The sequence below is a fragment of the Rhinopithecus roxellana genome, chromosome 20, assembly GCF_007565055.1.
Source record: "Rhinopithecus roxellana isolate Shanxi Qingling chromosome 20, ASM756505v1, whole genome shotgun sequence".
Lineage (NCBI taxonomy): Eukaryota > Metazoa > Chordata > Mammalia > Primates > Cercopithecidae > Rhinopithecus > Rhinopithecus roxellana.
This window is the reverse complement of record NC_044568.1, coordinates 48208744-48232727: the sequence shown is the minus strand read 5'-3', so window position 1 is coordinate 48232727 and position 23984 is coordinate 48208744. Positions and strand designations below refer to the sequence as shown.

At 45.8% G+C, this 23984-nt stretch overlaps 1 protein-coding gene across 3 annotated transcripts in view; it reads right to left on the bottom strand.

The window, feature by feature from the left end:
• OTOA (otoancorin) overlaps positions 1-23984 on the bottom strand; it is a 96891-nt gene that overhangs the window by 42498 nt on the left and 30409 nt on the right. Inside the window, exons 10-15 of one of the 3 annotated variants that reach the window (XM_010388611.2) lie at positions 19638-19738; positions 16495-16634; positions 13230-13353; positions 8434-8649; positions 3982-4149; positions 1726-1866 (exon numbers count right to left, since the gene is read on the bottom strand). In XM_010388611.2, coding sequence (XP_010386913.2) covers positions 1726-1866; positions 3982-4149; positions 8434-8649; positions 13230-13353; positions 16495-16634; positions 19638-19738 — 890 coding nt within the window. Of the gene's footprint in view, positions 1-1725; positions 1867-3981; positions 4150-8433; positions 8650-13229; positions 13354-13484; positions 13560-16452; positions 16635-19637; positions 19739-23984 lie in introns of those variants that run through there. The other 2 variants (XM_010388610.2, XM_010388612.2) reach the window with 2 other exon arrangements.

Sequence of the window (23984 nt, the reverse complement as noted above, 5' to 3'; positions counted from 1 at the left end):
CTGAACACCAGGCATCCCAGAATAGACCAGGATGAGCTAGAAAGCACCAGCAATAAAGTACCTGCAGCCAGCAGCATGTGATCCCTTCAAACCACCCCCCAATGAGCACTCTAGAACAATGCCAAGTAGACAAGGGAGTCATTTGTTTTAAGGAACATAATTTTACAGAATCCCTAACTTGCAGATGCAATCAAGTACTACATTTGTCTATTTTATAGACTCTGAAACTTTGAGCATCATTCCCCAAACAGAATAAATTATGAGCTAGCATTAGATATGGTAGCTGAGAGCCAGAAAGCAGCACAAAAGCCCAGGCAAAAGCAGTGGGTGATGGAGGGAAGTTCTGGACACTGTTTGTGGCCCCAGAGATTTCCTTGGGCACAGAGTCAAATTCGGAGACCCTCCCGCGGTCTTTCCCCTTTCAGGAAATGGCAATCCCATCAGTTCAGTGGCTGAGACAAACGTATCTTGAAGTCTTTGGTGGCAGGATGTATTTTCCAAAATAAAACTATTGGCCGGGTGCCCTGGTTCACACCTGTAATCCCAGGACTTTGGGAGGCCAAGGCGGGCAGATCACTTGAGGTCAAGAGTTCGACACCAGCCTGGCCAACATGGTGAAACCCTGTCTCTATAAAAAACACAAAAATTAGCCGGGCATGATGGCGTGTGCTTGTAATCCCAGCTACTCAGGAGGCACAGCCATGAGGATTGCTTGAACTCGGGAGGAGGAGGAGGTTACAGTGAGCCAAGATTGTGCCACTGCACTCCAGCCTCGGTGACTGAGAGAGACTCTGTCTCAAAAAATAAAACAAAATAAAATAAAATGGTTGCCACTGTCACTAAATTTAGAGGTGGTTTGTGACACAGCAATAGATAACCGGGATATCATCCAGCCTCATGAGAGACCCTGAGCAAGAGCCCCTACAACAGACAGGGATTTGTGTCTGGGATTTCATTCACTTTTGCACTGTCAGCACTGTGAGCGGTGCCTGGCGCATTGTTAGGCGGTGCTTAATAAACATTTCCTGAGTGCATGTAATGAAGACTGACTGGATACAAAGGAAGTCAAGGACGGTATTAAGGCAGAGCATCCACTTCAACAGCACCATCCCCCCAAGTGGCCTCAATGCTCACAGCATTTAATAACACACATAATAGTCGCAAATATTTACAGCACACAACCCACGTGGCATATAACAGTGACCCTCATTTTATTATCAAAATTATCCCCATTTTGCACATGAGAAAACTGAGGCCATATAAGGACCTTCTCCAAAGCTAATAAATAAGTGGGAGCCAGAATTCATGCTCAGGTGTTGTCTAACTTTTTTTTTAAGAGACAGGGTCTTGCTCTGTTGCCCAGACTGGAGTGCAGTAGCATGACCATAGCTCACTGCATTGTGGAACTCCCAGGCTCACGTGATCCTCCTGCCTCAGTCTCCTGAGTAGCTGGGACCACAGACATGCATCACCATGCCTGGCTAATTTTTTAACTTTTTGTAGAGACAGGGTCTTGCTATGTTGCCCAGGCTGGTCTCAAACTCCTGGCATCAAGCGATCCTCCTGCCTCAGCCTGTCCAACTTCTTAACACTATACTATTCTGCCTCCTATATTAATCACACAGAAATAAATTTCTTTTATCAAATTAACCTTAAAACAGACCATTCATTCTCACAAGACAGAGAGTCAGAAATATAGGATCGATCTGTGCTTCATGGCAGTACCTGGCTCCTTCCAAGTTCCTTATCCTTCAGGACTGTAGAGTTGAATCCAGGTTGCCTCCTTAAATCAAAGAGAGACACTTCCTTAAAGAAAGCCCCTTGTATCTCCACAATGCCTGAGGCAGTGTCTCCGGCTTCCACCATCTGCCAAAAGTGAGAAGCATCAAAACAACCTTGTAAAAAATGCATTGAGCTTTGAGGAAGGGCCGGACACTACATCACAGGCAATAAAATCCATCAGACCCGCTCAGCAACCCTAGGAAGTGGAGCATAGCATCATCCCCATTTCACAGGCGAGGAAGCAGAGACTTCAAGTGTGATGAGTTGAAAGTCAGTAAGTGAGATTCAAGCCCAAGTCTGTCTGATTCCAAAACCCATGCAACCCATGCTCTTTATTTCTTTATTTTAACTGTGTGGGCTACTTGCTATCTGTAAGATGTTGGTGTTTTAGGCCAAACCCCTTAGGTTTTTTTTGTTTTGTTTTGTTTTGTTTTGTTTTGTTTTGTTTTGTTTTGTTTTGTTTGAGATGGGAGTCTGGCTCTGTCGCCAGGCTGGAGTTCAGTGGCACAATCTTGGCTCACTGCAATCTCCACATCTCCACCTCCTGGGTTCAAGCAATTTCCCTGCCTCAGCCTCCCGAAGAGCTGGGACTACAGGAGTGCACCACCACGCCCAGCTAATTTTTTGTATTTTTAGTAGAGACGGGGTTTCACCGTGTTGGCCAGGCTGGTCTCAATCTCCTGACCTCATGATCTACCCACCTCAGCCTCCCAAAGTGCTGGGATTATAGGCGTGAGCCACCTCACCTGGCCAAGTTTTGGTTTCTTAACAGATTTTGCTGTTGGACAGAACAGACCTGATAGGGCAAGATGTCAAAAGACTCCCTGACAAGTTAAAAAGGGGCCAGGCATGGTGGCTCATGCCTGTAATGCCAGAACTGTAGGAGGCCGAGGCGGGTGGATCACTTGAACCCAGGAGTTTGAGACCAGCCTAGGCAACATGGCAAGACCCCATCTCTAGAAAAAACACAAAAATTAGTGAGCAGCACAGGTCTGTAGTCCCAGCTACTTGGGAGGCTGAGGTGGGAGAATCACTTGAGCCCCGGAGGTCGAGGCTGCAGTGAACCAAGATCATGCCACTGCATGCTGACTGGCGTAATAGAGGAAGACCCTATCTAAACAAACAAACAAAAAAACAGAATACAGACATGGCTGTGGACCATGAAAAGGGCTTTCAGATGCACCCTAGAACTTTGGGGTTTATTTTTAGATTTGAAAAACAAATTTTAGGCCAGGCACCGTGGCTCACACCTGTAGTCTCAGCACTTTGGAAGGTTGAAGCAGAAGGATTATTTGAGGCCAGGAGTTGGGCAGCCTGGCAATATAGCAATACTCCATCTCTACGAAAAATGAATAAATTAGCCAGACGTGGTGGCTTTAGGCCAGGAGTTCTAGACTAGCCTGGGCAACATAACAAGACCATGTCTCTACAAAGTTAAAAAGTAGCCAGGCATGGTGATGCATGCCTGTGGTCCCAGCTACTCAGAAAGTTGAGGCAGGATGATTGCTTGAGCCCAGGAGACTGTGATGAGCTATGATTGTACCACTGTACTCCAGCCTGGGCAACACAGAAAGACTGTCTAAAAAAACAAAAACAAAAACTTGAAGTGTTATAAGATCAGGAAACCTGATTTAAGAAAAGTCTTCCAGGCCGGGCACGGTGGCTCAAGCCTGTGATCCCAGCACTTTGGGAGGCCGAGGTGGGTGGATCATGAGATCTGGAGATCGAGACCATCCTGGCCAACATAGTGAAACCCCATCTCTACTAAAAATACAAAAAATTAGCCGGGCGTGGTGGTGGGCACCTGTAGTCCCAGTTACTCAGAGGGCTGAGGCAGGAGAATGGTGTGAACCCGGGAGGCGGAGCTTGCAGTGAGCCAAGATCGCACCACTGCGCTACAGCCTGAGTGACAGAGCAAGACTCCGTCTCAAAAAAAAAAAAAAAGAAAAAAAAAGAAAAGTCTTCCAGATTAGACTGTCTGGGAGAACAAAGGGGTCTGGGAAGAATGACAGCATGACCAAAGGACTCTGTCTGGAAAGGAGGGAAGGTGTGCCACCAGGAGAAGGCAGAGCCACCACAGACACCAACAACTGAGACAATCCCAGCCCTGGGTTCATGGCCCAAAGTCACAACCCACTCACCAAACCCCAAAAACACACCCCGAGACATGTGGCTGAGCACCAGACATCATCCTCTCACCTTGCTGAGGATACCTTGCTGCTGGGCAGGTGACAAGTCAGACACGTACTGGGAAACGGCACTTCTCAGGACCTGCGAGAGGTCCTTGCTGTTCATGCTGCAGAAGGCCTGGGTGCTGACCCCGGCCAGCAGCGCGCCCATCTGGCTGACATTGTGGAAAGACAGCACCTGAAAGAGGAGCAGCCGCACAGTCAGGCTCTGCTCCCGCCTTTCACCTCTCCAACATGCACTCAGCCCATCTATGTGCCAAGCATCGGGATGGGTGACACCTTAGGGGCACAACAGTGAGCCAGACAGATGCTGCCTCCACAGGCCTTCCTTCCTTCTATCAAGAAAGAGAGTTTGCCGGGTGTGGTGGATCACGCCTGTAATCCCAGTACTTTGAGAGGCCAAGGTGGGTGGATCACCTGAGGTCAGGAGTTTGAGACCAACCTGGCCAACATGGTACAACCCCATCTCTACTAAAAATACAAAAATTAGCCAAGTGTGGTAGCAGGTGCCTGTAATCCCAGCTACTTGGGAGGCTGAGGCAAGAGAATTGCTTGAACTCAGGAGGCAGAGGTTACAGTGAGCCGAGACTGTGCCATTGCACTACAGCCTGGGCAACAAGAGCAAAACTCCATCTCAAAAAAAAAAGAAAAAAGAAAAGAAAGAAATTATACGTGGGTTTTTTTCCTTCCTTTAGAGTGAAGATGCTAGAAAGTTTTCCATATAATCAAGGACATGCTTTGGTTCCATGAAAGACAGCTGAGTGGGTTCCTTTAGTTATTCTGTGTATAATGGGTGATCTCATGCTGTCTTCAAAGAAGGTAAGACCTTTTGACCTCTTGCCTTCTGAGTAAAAGTGGCCTCACTCCTCAGTAGGAAGAGTTGGATATTAGGAAAGAAACAAACCACTTTGTCCTGGGCTGGGAGGGAACAAAACAGTCTCCCTAACTCCCTAAAATCAAATTCAGAGAGGACTGTCAAGGTGGACCCATGGAGCCCCAGTCGAGGTCCAGCAACAAGGATTCAAAGCCTTCAGCATAAAGTCACCATGAGGCTAGAAGAGACCAGATGAATGGGCTGGCCTGGTACCTGAGTCAGAAAGTGGGAATGGGTGGGCATTGGTCATGGTGCCATGGTGGAGACAGTGAGCACAGAGTTAAACAAGACCGCTCTGAGGCCAGGTGCCCTGGGTTCAATCCCAGCTGCGTAACTTTGATGTGGCCTTTTCCAGTTCTCTTACACACTCTGTACCTCACATGAATGAACTGGAAAATGGAGATGATAGCACTACTGACTTCAGAGGATTGTTGGATTAAATGATTAACTCACTTAGAACACAACCTGGCACATAGTAAGTGTTCAGTAAATGTTTGTTATTCCACATCCCCCTCCCTTAGCCCTGCAATGGAGGAAGCAGGCTAAGACCAGCCCTCGGAACTACAGCTGCCCTTCATCCCTCCCTCGCCCTCCCTACCGGCATCCTGCTCCAGTTCCCACTTGGATTTACTTCGGAGAATGTGGTTGAAATATAGCTGGCTCAGAACCATGACATACCAAACCTAGCTTTAAAAACTTGAAGAAATTTAAAAAGACTTGGATCCCAAGAAGAAATCCCCTACTCTTGCTCTTTGGGCAGCCAAGGCGAGTAGATTGCTTGAGCCCAGGAGTTTGAGATCTGCCTGGGCAACATTGCAAAATCCCATCTCTACAAAAAAATACAAAAAATCAGCCCAGCATGGTGGCACACCCCTGTGGTCCCAGCTACTCAGGAGACTGAGGTGGGAGGATCACCTGAGCCTGGGAGGTCAAGGCTAAAGTGAGCCAAGATCAGACCACTGCACTCCAGCCTGGGCAACACACTGAGACCCTGTCTCAAAAAAGAAAAAAAGGGGAAGAAACCCCTCAGTTCCTGAGGCCGACTCCAGGACTGCCTTCTGGGTGCATGGATTCTACTCTATAACTCTTAAACCCCTTTACCACCTGAATCAAAACCTTTTGTTTTCATTTCCAACCTCAATGACTTTCTTCTTTATGAGACACTGTGGTATTTTGCTTTAGAGCAAGCAAAATGGAGCCTCTTACATTTTCAACATCTTCACCTCTTCCCATATCCTCCTTCCAGCTGCATGGGAGGTACTAACACTGGAATGATGGTGCTAGGTTAGTAAACATGACCTTTATGGAGTAGTCTCTCTTTTATTCTTTGAGATTTCTACTACTTTTTTTTTTTTTTTTTTTTTAAGACAGAGTCTTGCTCTGTAGCTCAGCCCAGTCTGGAGTACAGTGGCACGATCTCGGCTCACTGCAACCTCCTCTGCCTCCTGGGTTCAAGCGATTCTCCTGCTTCGGCCTGGAAGCAGCTGGAATTACAGGCATGCACCATCATGCCCAGCTAATTTTTCTATTTTTAGTAGAGACAGGATTTCACTGTGTTGTCCAGGCTGGTCTCAGGCTCCTAGCCTCAAGTAATCCATTCATCTCGGCCTCCCAAAATGCTGGGATTACAGGCATAAGGCACCACGCCCAGCCTGCTACCTTTCGTCAAAAGAAAAATTGATGAGTTTTGTATAGTTAGTCAGACACAGTTAATACTGAATTCACAGTTTAGCAATTATAATGGGTGCTTGTTAACCATCTGATAGTAAATTATGTTGTTTCAAAGTAATTAAAATTAATATCCAGAGGTAAAAAATAAATAAATGTTTGTTATTATTATTTGATTGGAATGGATCCTAATCCAATCCTTGTGAGCCAGTTTGCATCCTGGGAAGTGGCCAGGAGTGTGGACTAAATGAGAAGGACACCAAAGGCCAGGCACGGTGGCTCACACCTGTAATCCCAGCACTTTGGGAGGCCAAGGTGGGTGGATTACGAGGTCAGGAGTTCGAGACAAGCCTGGCCAACATGGCAAAATCTCGTCTCTGCTAAAAATACAAAAATTAGCTGGGTGTGGTGGTGGGCGCCTGTAGTCCCAGCTACTCAGAAGGCTGAGGCAGGAGAATTGCTTGAACCCGGGAGGCAGAGGTTGCAGTAAGCTGAGGTTGTGCCATTGCACTCCAGCGTGGGTGACAAGAGCAAACAAACAAACAAAAAAAAGATGACACCAAAATGCTTAGAACTCAAGTCTTTCAGATTTGGAGCCCTCTGGACTGTTCCCAACCTAGGGACACTAATTGTCCCCAAAAGAATGTCCATTGTCTACCCCAGGAGCAGCTAGAACACAGATTAAGACTCCTGTCCCCACCAAAGAGGACAGTCTGCCTGACAGTTTCTTCTCTGCAGCCCAAGATTGGAATAAAATAGCATCATCCCTAATCCCAAAGTAATGGCAAAAACTGTGATTGCTTTTTGCATCAACCTAATAGCAGCTCAACAGCAGGCAGGAAAATCCTGGGATGAGTCCCACACGTTGATCCCACTCAGTGATGGCTACACCCCTTGAGCTCATACTCTCTGGTGTCACCTGGTGGTCTAGCTTCTTCATGTGTACCAACTCATAATATTTGCAGCAATGCTACAGGGTAAGTGCTACTGATTTGTTGTTGTTGTTGTTGTTGTTTAATTTTTTTTTTGAGACAGGGTCTTGCTCTGTCACCCAGGCTGGAGTGCAGTGGCACAATCTCTGCTCACTGCAACCTCCGCCTCCCAGGTTCAAGCCATCCTCCTGCCTCAGCCTCCCGAGCAGCTGGGATTACAGGCATTCACCACCACGTCCAGCTAATTTTTGTATTTTTAGTAGAGATGGGGTTTCACCACATTGATCAGGCTGGTCCCAAACTCCTAGCCTCAGGTGATACTCCACCTCAGCCTCCCAAAGTGCTGGAATTGCAGGTGTGAGCCACGTTGTCCGGCAGTAAGTGCTATTGTTGTCCACATTTTACAAATAGAGAAACTGAAGCAAAGTGAAAGTAAGCAAATTGCCCGGTGTCACACAGCTAGTAAATGACAAAGCGAGGATTTGAACCCAGGCAGTCCTCCTCAGCATCATCTTCTTACCGATTGGTTGCCCCTGCTGTGTGTATATGACTGTTATGGATTAAATATTTGTGTCCCCCAAGAATTCGTATGTCAAAGTCCTAACCCCTAATGTGATGGTATTGGGAGGTGAGGCCTTTAAGGGTTAGATGACGTCATGAGATAATGATGGTCAGGTGATGGTCAGGATCCCCTGATCCAATGGGATTAGTTTCCCTGTAAGAGGAAACACCAGAGAGCTTGCTCTCATGTGGTCGGGTGAGCACACAGCAAGACGGAGGCCACCTACAGGCCAAGAGAAGAGGCCTCAGAATAAAACCTACATTTGTGACACCTTGATGTTGGACTTCCCAGTCTCCACTATTGTGAAAAATAAATGTACGTTGTTTATGCCACTCAATCTACAGTATATTGTTATGGCAGCCTGGGAGGACTAATACACTTAGGTCATCTCAGGGGAATAAAGAAGAGTTTAAAACTCCAGCTGACCTTCTCATGGGCCAAGTATTTGGCAGACAAGATGATGACCTGGCTCTTGGCCCAACCCGAGACCTGGTTAAGGGTGGAGATGGCTCCGTGCACAGCCTCGGGGGAGAGAGATTCCAGTTGGCTGTAGGTCAAACCTACAACCGCATCCGACAAAGAACCCAGGGTCTCATTGAGCGTCTGGTTCTCTGTGGCAATGTCCAGGAGTTCTGCTTTGAGCTGGAAGGAGAGCAAATGAGAATGAGTGTTGACAGGAAGCAGGGCGGTGGCTCCCTCTGACCACATCCAGGGCTATTAGGACTCCACAGCATCCTCCCTTGACCTTGTCCCATCAAAGCCTCCAGGCCCAGAAATGAGAAAACAGTGAGACACCACACGGAGGACACCTTCTCTGGCCTTGGCTTTCATGTGCCAAAAATTCCCTGTGTGCTTCATTTAAATATTAATTTGTTATTAAATCAACCTTAATCCATGACAGAAAGAAATGTTGTTCCCTTTATAACTCCACTGCACTCTTATAGCATCTATTGTCCTCTAGTGACCTTGAACTCTATATCCATATATATAGGCTGTTTTCCTTTCATGAAATAGCCAGGGGCCTTTTCAAGATAATTTATAATCTGTGTAAAAATAACTTTTTTTTCTCTTAAGACAGAGTTTTGCTCTCATCGCCCAGGCTGGAGTATAATGGCACAGTCTTGGCTCACTGCAACACTGCAACCCCCACCTTCCGGATTCAAGTGATTCTCCTGCCTCAGTCTCCTGAGTTGCTGGGATTACAGGCACTCACCACCACACGAGGCTAATTTCTGTATTTTTAGTAGAGACTGGGTTTCACCATGTTGGCCAGTGTGGTCTCGAACTCCTGACCTCATATGATCTGCCTGCCTCAGTCTCCCAAAGTGCTAGGATTACAGGCATGAGCCACCACACCCGGCCAAAAATAGCTCTTCACAGTTCATGAAAGTAAAAGTCTCCTGAACATCTTACCTCATAAAAATAACTGTGATTAGCAATTGGGTGTATATGCTTCCCAGACTTCTTATACTTTATAAATATAGAGACACTATGTAGTTTTTACAGAGTTGTGATATGAACAGAAGCACAATTTGCTTTTCTGTATTTCCCCTTAAAATTATCTCTTGCACCTGTCTGCACATTTCTGTGATCATTTTAATAATTATTTTCTTGCAATATGCCTGCCTAATGATAGCGAAATGTGCGTTCCAACTGCTCTCGGTAAGGAATGTGATAAAGTCACCTACTATACAAGGAATTCTGTAACAAAAAACAAGAATGGTTCATGTTTTAACACCCGAATTTACGTAATAACGTTGTCATTTCAGACAGGTGCCCAAAACGGGTTTCTGGCAATATTGAAATAGCCACTGGGGGGCAGCAGAGTGAAGTAGAAGAAACAGCTGTCACAGCACCTGGGTTCTCTAAGTTCAGCAACTCCCTTCCCTAGAGATCAGTTTCCACATCTGTAAAACGACGGGGTGGACCACAGCGGCAGCTCTCAAAGTGTGGAGCACACCCAGCGGCATCTGCACCACCTGGGGACGTGTTAGAAATGCAGATTGCCAGGCTGCTCCCGGAGCTCCTGAATCAGAGACAGTGGGGCTCCGAAATCCAGGGATCCCCAGCCCCTGGGCCACAGATGGGGACCACCGGGACCCTGATCTGTTAGAAACTAGCCACAGCAGGAGGTGAGCAGCAGGCCAGTGAGCATTACCGCCTGAGCTCTGCCTCCTGTCAGATCAGAGGCAGCATTCGATTCTCATAAGAGCAAACTATTGTGAACTGTGCATGCAAAGGACCTAGTCTGTGCACTCCTTGTGAGAATCTAATGCCTGATGATCTGTCACTGTCTCTCATCACCCCCAGATGGGACTGTCTAGTTGCAGGAAAACAAGCTCAGAGCTCCCACTGATTCCACATTATGGTGAGTTGTATAGTTATTTCATTATATATTACAATGTAATAATAGAAATAAAGTGCACAGGCCGGGCGCAGTGGCTCACACCTGTAGTCCCAGTACTTTAAGAGGCCATGGCAGGCGGATCACGAGGTCAAGAGAATGAAATGATCCTGGCCACATAGTGAAACCCCGTCTCTACTACAAATAAAAAACATTAGCTGGGGCGTGGTGGCATGCACCTGTAGTCCCAGCTACTCGGGAGGCTGAAGCAGAGAATTGCTTGGACCTGGGAGGCAGAGGTTGCAGTGAGCCAAGATCGTGCCACTGCACTCCACCCTGGCAACAGAGACTCCATCAAGAACGGAGAGGAGAGGGGAAGGGGAGGGGGAGGGAGGAGGGAGAAGGGGGAGGGGAGAGGGGAGAGGGAGGGAGGGAAGGAGGAAAGAAGAAAAAAGAGAGACCAAGAAAGAGAGAGGGAGGGAGGGAGGAAGGAAAAGAAAGGAAAGAAAGAAGAAAGAAGGAAGGAAGGAAGGAAGGAAGGAAGGAAGGAAGGAAGGAAGGAAGGAAGGAAGGAAGGCAGGCAGGCAGGCAGGCAGGCAGGCAGGCAGGCAGGCAGGCGAGCACAATAAATGTAATGCACTTGAATCATCCTGAAACAATCCCCTGGCCCCAGTCCATGGAAAAAATTGTCTTCCACAAAACCGGTCCCTGGTGCCAAAAAATTGTCTTCCACAAAACTGGACTGCTACCACAAGCTGTATTTTAACAGGCCGTCCCTGTAATTTAGATGCATTCTCCAGTGTGAGAATGACTGAGTTAAATGATCCCAAAGGGCTCCCTCATATCTAATCGTATGCGACCTTCTCCTTGGTCAGCGCTGCCACATGTTGAGACCCCCGGGGCCTTAAAATATATTTGTCTTCTTATTTTTGCTTGAGCTTGCTTGGGAGGGATTCTTTTCCTTGGAAACAAAAATACACATTCACAGGTCAGGCTCGGTGGCTCACGCCCGTAACCCCAGCACTTTGGGAGGCTAAGGCAGGCGGATCACTTGAGGTCAGGAATTCAAGACCAGCCTAGCCAATATGGTGAAACCCCACCTCTACTAAAAATACAAAAAATTAGCTGGGCATGCTGGCACGCACCTGTAGTCCCAGCTACTCTGGAGGCTGAGACAAGGTGGAGGTTGCAATGAGCTGAGATTGTGCCACATGAACCCAGAAGGCGGAGGTTGCAGTGAGCTGAGATTATACCACTGCATTCCAGCCTGGGTGACAGAACAAGACACACACAAAAAATGAGTCAAAAAAAAAAAATGCACTGACCAAAATACATGGCCACAATCTCAAATGTCAAATGTGTTTGAGGACTTTACGGTGATGTGTGGAAAACTGCTGTGAAATTATGGATGGCTTTATCGAAATTTCATTTAATATTGTTTTCATGTCATCTTTTTGATTTTAAGCAAATTGAGAAGGGCCACAAAAAGTGGAATGGAAGGGGTAGAATTGAGACTTGACTGGATGGAAGAACAGAGAGATGGAGAGGAAGGAAAATGACAGACAGCGTGTTTGCTCCTTTGTTCAGAACCTGGTCTTGGGAACTCATAACCACCCTCCAATCCAGTGTTCTCAATCCTGGCTGCATTGAAATCACCTGCAAAGCTTTAAAATCAGGCCATACCCCAGGCCACACCCCGGAACAATAACATCAGAATCTCTGGGGGTGGCACCTGACAGGGATGTTACTAATCTAGAGGCAGATTCAAGAACCACTCCTTTATCTCCTGCCACTCCAGGCATGCTCACCAGAGCAGCAGTTTCAGAATCACCCAGAAGCTTGTTGGAAGTGCAGCGTCAGCTGGGCACAGTGGCTCACACCTGTAATCCCAACACTTTGGGAGGCCAAGGGAAGGAGGAAGAAGAGGAAGAAGAGAGTAAAGGAGAGTCCTGGGCCTCAACCAAGAGCTCCTGAATCAGAATCTGCATTTAAGATCCCCAGGTGATCTGTATGCATATTTAAGTTAGAAGTAGCTGTCCCTTTCTTTTCTTTTTTTTTTTTTTTTTTTTTTTTTAGATAGGGTCTTGCTCTGTCATCCAGCTGGAGTGCAATGTCACTATCATAGCTCACTGCAGGCTGGCACTCCTCAGCTCAAGTGATCCTCCTACCTCAGCCTCCCAAGTAGCTGGCAGTATAGGCATATGGCTTTGTTTTTTTTGTTTTTTTTTTTTTTTGAGACAGAGTCTCACTCTGTCACCCAGGCTGGAGTGCAGTGGTGTGATCTCAGCTCGCCACAACCTCTGCCTCCCAGGCTCAAGCAATTCTCCTGCCTCAGCCTCCTGAGTAGCTGGGATTACAGGCGCATGCCACCACCCCTGGCTAATTTTTATATTTTTAGTAGAGATGGGGTTTCACCATGTTGGCCATGCTGGTCTCAAACTAACCTCAGGTGATCTGCCCGCCTTGGCCTCCCAAAGTGCTGGGATTACAGGTGTGAATCACTGTGCCCAGCCATTTTTTTGTATTTTTTGCAGAGACAAGGGTCTCATGATGTTGACCAGGCTGGTATCAAACTCCCGGCTTCAAATGATCCTCCCACCTTGGCCTCCCGAAGTGCTGGGATTACAGGCATGAGCCATCATGCCTGGCTGAGACGGCTGTTCTGATTAAATTTTGATCTCCCCAGGGTCTGTTCCTTTGCTAATTTCTGTCTGGGCTTCGATGTTACACTTATATCAGTATTTGAGGTGCCATCTGCTGTGACCGGACTTAAATCCCAACTACTGTGTGTTTTCTCTCAAAGGCTAAGCTAAGCTCCCCATTTCTCTGTCTAGTGAAACTGAGGCAGAGGCCTCAGGGCCTTGCACCCCAGCTGTACCTTCTGGACGCCAGTCTGGAAGCCCCTCAGGTGGCTGCATTTGATCATCTGGTGAAGCAGGACTTGGGCCACAGTGGCATCCAGCAATTCCAGGTCATCGTAGAAACAAACCAGCAGCCCCAACCTGTGTGAGAAGAGAAGGGATTGTGGTGGAGGTGTAACCGCAGAACCAGCCCATTCTGGTTCAATTTTCTGTAATAAAATGGTGAGTTGTTTTTCAGCTGCCACGGACTCCCAGCTTGAAGGTCACATAACCTGAACATCCTCAGACGAACCAAATGTGCAACCAGAGGTGGAACCTAAGTGCTCAGACAGGACCAAGGAATGGGGGCTGAATTATGAAGTGGACACCACTTGGCATGGTCCATGATCCAATCAGATTGAGCCCTGGCATCACCTCATGGCATGATCCAATCAGATCACACCTCCCAGCATCACCTCATAGCAAGACCCAATCAGATCGAGTCTCATTACCCTCTGCCTATAAAACCTGCCTCAGTCCCCAGCTCAGAGACACAGATTTGAGTACTGCCTCCTGTCTCCTTGGCAGTTGATTCACGTATATGATATTGACATATTCAGACACGTCCACAGGAGAGCTGCCAGGTCCAGGGAAAAGAAAGTGTCTCATGAGGAAAAGGAATCTGCTTAACTTCAAGAAAACAAGACTCAGGGGAAGTGAGGGATAAGTGCTAATAACCATGTTGAGAATAACAATTCACAATAGCCAAGACATGGAATCATCCTAAGTGTCCAACACGTCAGTGGATGAATGGATTTTTTTTTTTTAATTTGGTGGATACACAATGGAATGCTCTTCAGCTTTGAAAAAGGAGGAAATTCTATTATATGGGATAGCATGGATGAACTTGGAGGATCTTATGCTAGGTGCAATAAGCCAGACACAGAAAGACAAATACTGTATGACCCCATTTATATTATGAATCTGAAAAACAAACAAATAAACAAACGTCATACTCATGGAAGCAGAGCCTTAGAATGGTTGTTACCAGGGGCTGGAGGTGGGAAAGGAGTTGGAGAGACTTGGATAAAGAATACAATGTTTCAGTTAAATAGGAAAAGAGGTTCTAGAGATCTATTGTACATGCTGACTACAGTTAATAACAATGTATCATATACTCGAAAATTATTAAGAGTAGATTTTAAGTGTTCTCATCACAAAAAAAGTATGTGAGGTAATGATAACTTAATTAGCTTGATTTAGCCATTCCACAAAGAATATATATCTCAAAACATCATGTTGCACACCATAGATATAATTTTTATTTATCAATTTTTAAAAAATAAATTATAAAAGAAAAAGTAGGCTGGGCGCGGTGGCTCACGCCTGTAATCCCAGCACTTTGGGAGGCCGAGGCGGGTGGATCACAAGATCAAGAGATCAAGACCATCCTGGCCAACATGGTGAAACCCTGTCTCTACTAAATATACAAAAATTAGCTGGGCGTGGTGGCAGGTGCCTGTAGTCCCAGCTACTCGGGAGGCTGAGGCAGGAGAATTGCTTGAATTCAGGAGGCGGAGGTTGCAGTGAGCCGAGATTGTACTACTGCACTCCAGCCGGGCAACACAGTGAGACTCTGTCTCAAAAAAAAAAAAAAAAAAAGAAAAAGAAAAAAAAGAAAAAATATTTCTTGAGCACTTACTATGTGTCAAGTGTGCAAACCCCTACAAAGACCTTAATGCAGCAGACATATTTTTATCTCCCATTTTACAGATGGGGAAGCGGAAGCATAGAGAGGTGATGTAAAAATGGCAAAGATCATACCATTTGTAAGCAGCAGGGCCAGGATTAAGCCACAAAGTCTGGCTCGAGGTCCCGTGTTCTTAATCATGAGGTTGTTTGTGTGTGTGTAACCATAGAAAAATGGGATCCATGATAATAAGTGGAAATTACTAAAGATAGGTGAAAGAGATCTAATTGTTTCCTATGAGTACATTGCCTAAGAGTGGTTCATTTGAAAAACCTTAAGGTAATATGGGATGGGAGCAGTGTGGCAAAAAGACCTTGAGAGATAAACACAAGAGGATTGAATGATGGCTCAGCACAGTGGTTCATGCCTGTAATCTCAGCACTTTGGAAATCCAAGATGGGTGGATCACTTGAGATCAGGAGTTTGAGACCAGCCTGGCCAACATGGCGAAACCCAGTCTCCACTAAAAATACAAAAATTAACTGGGTGTGGTGGCACATGCCTGTAATCCCAGCTACCTGGGAAGCTGAGGCAGGAGAATCTCTTGAACCCGGAGGTGGAGGTTGTAGTGAGCTGATATTGCACCACTGCACTCCAGCCTAGACAACAAAGTGAGACTCTGTCTCAAAAAAAAAGAAGAGGACTGAATGGGCCAGGTGTGGTGGCTCATGCCTGTAATCCCAGCACTTTGGGAGACCAAGGTGGGCAGACCACCTGAGGTCAGGAGTTCGAGAGGTCAGCTGTTCGAGACCAGCCTGGCCAATATGGCAAAACCCCATCTCTACTAAAAATACAAACAAATTAGCTGGGCATGGTGGCACACATCTGTAGTCCCAGCTACTCTGGAGGCTGAAGCACGAGGATTGCTTGAACCCAGGAGGTGGAGGTTGCAGTGAGCCGAGATCATGTCACTGGACTTCAGCCTGGGTCACAGGATGAGACACTGTCTCAAAAAAAAAAAAAAAAAAAGTAAAAGGAGAGGGGATTGAACAGTACTCACCACCCCCTTCCCATTACCCACTCCCTTCCTGACACCCCTGACATATAGAGTTCCTGTCCCTCCTCCCCTGCTGGAAATGGTTTTAGGGAGGATCACATTACGGTCACTAAATTCTAGGGTCTCATCCAGGGACTCCCCAGCTAAGGGTCTGATAACAAGCGGTTCTCAAATGTGGGGACCCATGAGGTATTTCCAACACTTGATGCAACTTAAATGGAAATCACACATTCGCTTTGGAACAGGACCCAGTCCTGAGTATTTAAAATGTTTCATTTCTGTGTTGAGAGCCAGAATTAGCACTTGATAAGGTTGCATTAAATGCCTGGCACACAGGAGATGCTCAGAAAGCATTTACCTTTTCACCCTGCTTCATAACCTCTTCATAAAAAGGTTGCAGACACCTCTCCTCATATGCACAGAGAAACGTGGGACTATTGAAAGAGATGGACCAGCCACCTCCCTTCCCTCCCTGGGTGAACTGCTGCTCAGAGAATTCTGATGCTTAGATCACACTTTGGGAAAGAGCCCCAGAGCCCACAGCCCGAGGCCTTGCCTGTGGATGGTGGAGGTATTCCTCATGTTAAAGTTGGAGGAGCTGATCCTCTCCAGAAATGCCTGGGCCAGCTCAGGTGTGATGTCATAGACCGTGTCCAGCTGCTTGGTGGCGTTGTCATAGCTGATAAACAGCCCAATCTGGTTGGTAGACAAGGACGGGAATATCAGTGAGGAGGGTGGAAGTGGCCCAGTGTGGCCCTACCCTGGTGGTCTGCACTGTGCCCCACCATGGACACTTGGATACACCTCCTGGTTCTCATTGTCATTGATGTCTTTTTTTTTTTTTGAGATGGAGTCTCACTCTGTTGCCCAGGCTGGAGTGAAGTGGTGTGATCTCAGCTCACTGCAACCTCCACCTCCTGAGTTCAAGCAATTCTCCTGCCTCAGCCTCCAGAGTAGCTGGAATCACAGGTGCCCACCACCACGTTTGGCTAATATTTGTATTTTTAGTAGAGACGGGGATTCACCATGTTGGCCAGGCCGATCTCAAACTCCTGACATCAAGTGATCCACCCACCTCGGCCTCCCAAAGTGCTAGGATCACAGGTGTGAGCCATCATGCCTGGCCTCATTGTCATTGATTTCTTAGTGGTCTATAACAGCTACTTCGGTTTCCTCCTGAACCTAACTATTCTTTAGTAAAGTATTATTTTTTAATATCTGAGAAACTGGGCTTTTTAAAAGCTAATCTTTGTCCATTTATTTCTAGATTTGTTATATTGAGGTCAGAGAATATGGTCCACAAACTTTCTGCTTTGAAGAATCAGAACTTTTTAAATAGATGAATGCGTTTATAAATGGCCCTTGGGCGATGGAAAAGAGTATGTGTTCGCTTTGTAAGACACAAAGTTTGGTGCATATATATTCAACTTATTAAATATACTATTCAGATTGCCAACATCCTTGTTGCTTTTCAGCCCACATGTCCAAGGGTACCATGTGCAATCTTCTACTACAGGACTCATATCTATCTATTCTTCCTTGTATTTCTAGCAGATTATACATTATATATATAATTTTTTGGGGACATGGACTCACTGTTTTTATTTTTTATTTATGTATTTATTTTTTTTTTTTGAGATGGAGTCTCACTCTGTCAGCCAGGCTGGAGTGCAGTGACACGATCTCAGCTCACTGCAACCTCAGCCTCCCAGGTTCAAGTGATACTCCTGCCTCAGCCTCCCGAGTAGCTGGGATTACAGTCATGTACCACCATGCCCGGCTAATTTTTGTATTTTTAGTAGAGACGGGGTTTCTCCATGTTGGCCAGGCTGGTCTCGAACACCTGACCTCACAAGATCCACCCACCTCAGCCTCCCAAAGTGCTGGGATTACAGGCGTGAGCCACTGCGTCTGGCCAAGACACAGTCTCAGTCTTTTACCCAGGCTTGGGTGCAGTGGTGTGATCATGGCTTATTGCAGCCTCGACCTCCTGGGCTCAAGTGATCCTCTCACCTCAGCCTCCCAAGATGGCTGAGACTACAAGCACACACCACTACACCTGGCTAATTTTTTAATTTTTTTGTAGAGATGAGGTTTCACTATGTTGCCCAGGCTGGTCTTGCACTTCTGGGCCCAAGTGATCCTCCTGCCCTGGCATCCCAAAGTGCTGGGATTACAGGCATGGGTCACGGCACCCAGCACGTTCTATATTTTGAGGCGCTATTATGCTGCACTCAAAGGGGCTTATAAAGTTGTCTCTCCTTTATGGATTGTACTCTTTGTCTATATAAAATTCCTTTTTAGGCTGGGTGCGGTGGCTCACACCTGTAATAACAGCACTTTGGGAATCTGAGGCAAGGCAGATCACCTGAGGTAAAGAGTTCAAGACCAGCCTGGCCAACATGGTGAAACCTCATCTCTACTAAAAATACAAAAATTAGCCAGGCGTGGTGGCACGTGCCTGTAATCCCAGCTACTCAAGAGGCTGAGGCAGGAGAATCAATTGAATCTGGGAGAAGGAGGTTGCAGTGAGCCGAGATCGCGCTACTGCACTTTAGCCTGGATGACAGAACGAGACTCCGTCTCCTAAATAAATAAGTAAAAATAAAATAAAATAAAATAAAATTCCCTTTTAGCAGTGTTATTCTTGACTTCTCCCTTCTCTACATTTTTAGAGAATAAAAAGTTGCAAATGATTGCTTGATCTTAGAAATTTCCTCTAGGGGACCCAGCTTTCTAAGAATTTAAGCTGTTACCTACTCAAAGCAACTCCACATTGAGAGAGTAAATGGCAGTGGGGTGGGGGGTTAATTCTAGGACTGCGGGTTATAAAAATCGGAAGACACTTGAAATACTCCCAGCACCCCAGATAAAGGAGAGAAACCTCATTCTGCCTCTGGTTTCATAATAACCAGACATTGCTGGGTCAACGGGTCCTTGAACAGGCCAGTCATTTGATGCAAACACTTCTCTCACTGGCCAGAAGTGTCAGGGCACATATGATTTAAAAAAAAAAAAAAGAAGAAGAAGAAGAACAAAAATTGGAAGCAAGGCCCACAGTCTTTTCATGAATCCTTTTGTGTTGGCACCATTCTTTGGAGACTGCCTTCAAGAATCATGATGTCTGAGGGATTTTAGTGTCATTGGGTCAACATCAAAAGGAGAGGGACAGGTTAACTAGTGCGTTAAGTAACCCTAGAATGTGTACATTTCTCCACTGTAAACTCTAGAATTAAAATCTAACCATTGCTCATGATCAAGTAGCTATTAACAGAAGTAGCTATAAATAGAAGTAAATATCAATCCATGTTGTTTTTTCTTTGAGTTCATGCTTCCAAGGACAGGAAACTTTATATCTTTTGTCCTTGGCCTTCTCCAGTACAAAAATACCTTAAATGATTTTTAGTTCATAGCCAACAATCCCTTTAAATCGTGTTTGCTCACATCAGAGATGTGATCTTAATTGTCCACAATTCTTTTTCTTTTCTTAGCCCTTCCACACTAAAACACAATCCCATGACTGTCCACTTGAAACTTTCTTCCAGTAGTTTTCTTTAGAGGCCCAAGCTCTATTGGGATGAGGAGGGTATACAGTTTCCAAGGCACCTTGGCTGGCTGGATAAACATTAGAGTTTGAGAATACACCTTACCCCAAGTGTATTAGTAATGGTGACGTACAAATGTACTTTTCCAACTCACTTCTGTAGGACTAATTTTCATAATTTCTTCAAACGATAGGTGAACCATGTATCTGCCCAAAATCCATAAGTTTTCCGCAGTGACCCATGAAACAGAGTCATCTACAAAAAATAAAGAAATGAATAAATGAGTAAATAAATAAATAAAAGCCTTTACACTGATATGTGATAGTCAACAGCATCTTTGCTGTCAGGACCTCCTTCTTGCATTCATTAATTCTTTGTTTATTTTGTTTTTCACGGTTTTTTGAGATGGAGTCTCACTCTGTTGCCCAGGTTGGAGTGCAGTGGTGTGATGATCTCAGCTCATTGCAACCTCCACCTCCCGGTTCAAGCGATTCTCCTACCTTAGTCTCCCAAGTAGCTGGGATTACAGGCACCCGCCACCATGCCCGGCTAATTTTTGTATTTTTAGTAGAGACAAGGTTTCACCATGTCGGTCAGCTGGTCTCCAACTGCTGACCTCATGTGAGCTGCCCGCCTCCACCTCCCCAAGTGCTGGGATTACAGGTGTGAACCACCGCATCCAGCTACATTAATTTATTGTTAACTCATTCAACAACCATATATGTAGGGCCTACCTGTGAGATCACATGTAGGATGTGACCACAGATTCACACCACCTCAGACGTTGTTATTCAAGAGTGTGGTCTTGGCCGGGCGCGGTGGCTCAAGCCTGTAATCCCAGCACTTTGGGAGGCCGAGACGGGTGGATCACGAGGTCAGGAGATCGAGACCATCCTGGCTAACACGGTGAAACCCCGTCTCTACTAAAAATACAAAAAACACTAGCCGGGCGAGGTGGCAGGCGCCTGTAGTCCCAGCTACTCTGGAGGCTGAGGCAGGAGAATGGCGTAAACCCGGGAGGCGGAGCTTGCAGTGAGCTGAGATCCGGCCACTGCACTCCAGCCTGGGTGACAGAGCGAGACTCCGTCTCAAAAAAAAAAAAGAAAAAAAAAAAAGTGTGGTCTCTGGACTTCCAACATCAGTGACACCTGGCCACTTGTTAGAAATGCAGATTATTCTTTCTGGCCAGGCACCTGTAATCTCAGCACTTTGGGAGGCTGAGGCAGGAGGACTGCTTGAGGCCAGGAGTTTGAGACCAGCCTAAGCAACATAGCAAGACCCTCATCTCTACAAAAAAAAAAAAAAAAGAAAGAAAAGCCAGTGGCAGTGACATGCACCTGTAATCCCAGCTACTCAGGAAACTAAGGAGGCAGGATCGCTTGAAACCAGGAATTTGAGGCTACAATGAGCTGTGCACTCACTGTACTGCACTCCAGCCTGGGCAACAGAGTGAGACCCTGTCTCTTTTAAAAAATAATTATTATTAAAAATAAATAAATAAGAAATGCAGATTATTTTTAATACTTAAAACCCACAAAATATAGTTTTATTTTTTTGTTCAATTGGTTACTAAATAACCTGGAAACATGAGGCCAGGCCCGGTGGCTAACGCCTATAATCACAAAATCCCAGCTCTACTAAAAATATAAAAAAATTAGCCGGGTGTACTAGCACCTGTAATCTCAGCTACTTGGGAGGCTGAGGCAGGAGAATCTCTTGAACCTGAGAGGTAGAGGTTGCAGTGAGCCGAGATCACGTCCCTGCATTACAGCCTGGGTGACAGAGTGAGACTCTGTCTAATAATAATAATAATCTGGCAACATGAAATATGTTTGACTCTCTTGCATCACTACCACTAATAATGATCATCCTTACTGATTATCACCATGTTACTATACTTGAACCAAACCAAACTACTTGTAACTCCCCAAAACATTCTCCAAACCTTGGCTGGCCTTGGCCCTTTTCACCACCCACAATGCTTTTCCTTAACCCTTCTGCATCTAAATCCTACTTGAAGATCAAGCTCAAATTTTCCTCTCCCTTAAAGTCTTCTCTTATCTCCTTCACGAAAAGTATTTTCTCCCTCTACTGAATTCCCAGAGGACTCTCTCTGACACCCTGTTCTGGCTTTTGAAATTCCCCATCACTGAGATGTCAGTGGAACTTTAAAAACCATCAAGTTGGCTGGGTGCGGTGACTCACGCCTGTAATCCCAGTGCTTTGGGAGGCCAAGGCAGGTGGATCACGAGGTCAGGGGATTGAGACCATACTGGCCAACATGGTGAAACCCCATCTCTACTAAAAATACAAAAATTAGCCAGGCATGGTGGCGCACGCCTGTAGTCCCAGCTACTCAGGAAGCTGAGGCAGGAGAATCGCTTGTACCCGGGAGGCAGAGGTTGCAGTAAGCTGAGATCGTGCCACTGCACTCCAGCCTGAGTGACAGAGCCAGACTCTGTCTCAAAAATAAAAAACAAAATATGTATATATATATATATATATATATATCTCAAGTCTAGGACCAGACTTCAAGTTTCACTGTGCTGGAATTGACTGCCAGTGCTCCCCAGTTCTTTAGCAAAAGACATTTACACACATTGACATTGTATTGGAGGCATTTGGGGAAAATGAAAGAAGTGGGGAGCATTTACAGTGTGCAATGACTCTAACACCAAGAGCTATTTGCAGAAGCCCTGGGCAATGACAGATGCCCAAATAAGATGGAGAAATAACTTTTGTATGGACTGATTCACAAGAACATATGGAGTGCCTCCCCCAAACGAGAAATCAACAATGTTGGGGTGACACATGCAGACTCCTATGATCCTCTAGATGGGGACCCTGGACATTTGCCTTGCCTATATACAGCGCTAGAAAATTTTGAGGCTAGAACCACACAGTCACAAAAAACCAAGCTGAGTTGTTTATTTTTTAACTAATTACTAAGCATGAACTCTATTTCCACAGATCAATCATCCCCAAGCTTGGGATTTTCTTTTTCCTCTGTTATCCAGGCTGGAGTGCAGTGGGATGATCATAGCTCACTGAAGCCTCGACCTCTTGCCTCAGCCTTCCTAGCAGCTAGGACTACAGGCACACACCACCACACCTGGCTAATCTTTCAATTTTTTTGTAGAGAGAGGGGTCTCAGCACATTGCCCAGGCTGGCCTTAAACTCCTGACCTCAAGCAATCCTCCTTCCTCAGCCTTCCAAAATGCTAGGATTACAGGTGTAAGCAACCATGCCTGGCCAGCAAGGCTGGAATATTTTTAACAGCCACCATATCTCCAGTTCCCTCAAGGGACTTCATGAAAAATAAATAAATAAATAAGTCCCAACAGAATTAATTTTAACTCACTGTAGTTTAATAATGAAGCAAACCATATAGGAATTTTAGAAGCAAAGTCTGTGCCTAATTAAACTCTGGCAATAAAGACAGAGAAGTCTGAAGGTTGAGTGGCTTTCTCATGGTTACCCAGTGTGAGACTCTGATTCCTGGAGGCCATAATTATGCACCAGGCAGAGGGAATTCTACTATGCATTTGAGACTTTGATTACGATCTTGTTTAATGTTCATTATGCACAAATCTCAGAGCTGAATTCCAGGAAAAGGATTGATTGGCATTCCCCATCCTCCAGCCCCATCTGCTCTCCTTATGTTTTCCCCACACAGAGCTCATTCCCATCTCAGGGCCTTTGTATTTCCTGGGATCTCTCTCTGGGATGCCCTTTCTCCAGAGCCTTACATGACTGGTTCCATCTCCTCATTTTGGTCTTGATTCAAATGTCACCCATTTGAGAGGTCTTCCCTGATTCCTTAGTCCAAGAGTTAGCAAACTGGTCCATGGGGCAAACTCAGTCCGCCACCTGTTTTTATACAGCCTGTGAGCCAAAAATGGTTTTTACATTTATTATTTTGGAGTTTTTTTAGAGACAAGGTCTCGCTCTGTCTCCCAGGCTGGAGTCCAGTTGTGCCATCATGGCTCACTGCAGCCTCAAAATCCTGGGTTCAAGGGATCCTCCCCGCCTCAGCCTCCAGAGTAGCTGGGACTACAGGCATGTACCAGCACACCGGCTAATTTTTTTTTAATTTTTTAAAAGATGGGGTCTTGCTATGTTGCCTAGGCTGGTCTTGAACTTTTGGCTTCAAGCAATCCTCCTGCCTGGGCCTCCCAAAGTGCTAGGATTACAAGCATGAGCCACTGCCCCCTGCCTCATTTTTACATTTTTTAAATGGCTGAAAGGAAAATCAAAAGAAAAATCCTATTTGGTGACACATGAAAGTTATACAAATTTCAAATTTCAGCATCCGTAAAAAAAGCTCTACTGGGACACAGGCATGCTCATTCATCTATTGACTACAGCTATTTTCAAGATGCAATATCAGAGCTGAATAGTTGAGGCAGAGATGGTGGGCTTACAAAGCCTAAAATATTTACCTGGTCCTTTACAGAAAACATTTGCCAAGCGCTCTTCTAGTCTAAAGTACCTATAATA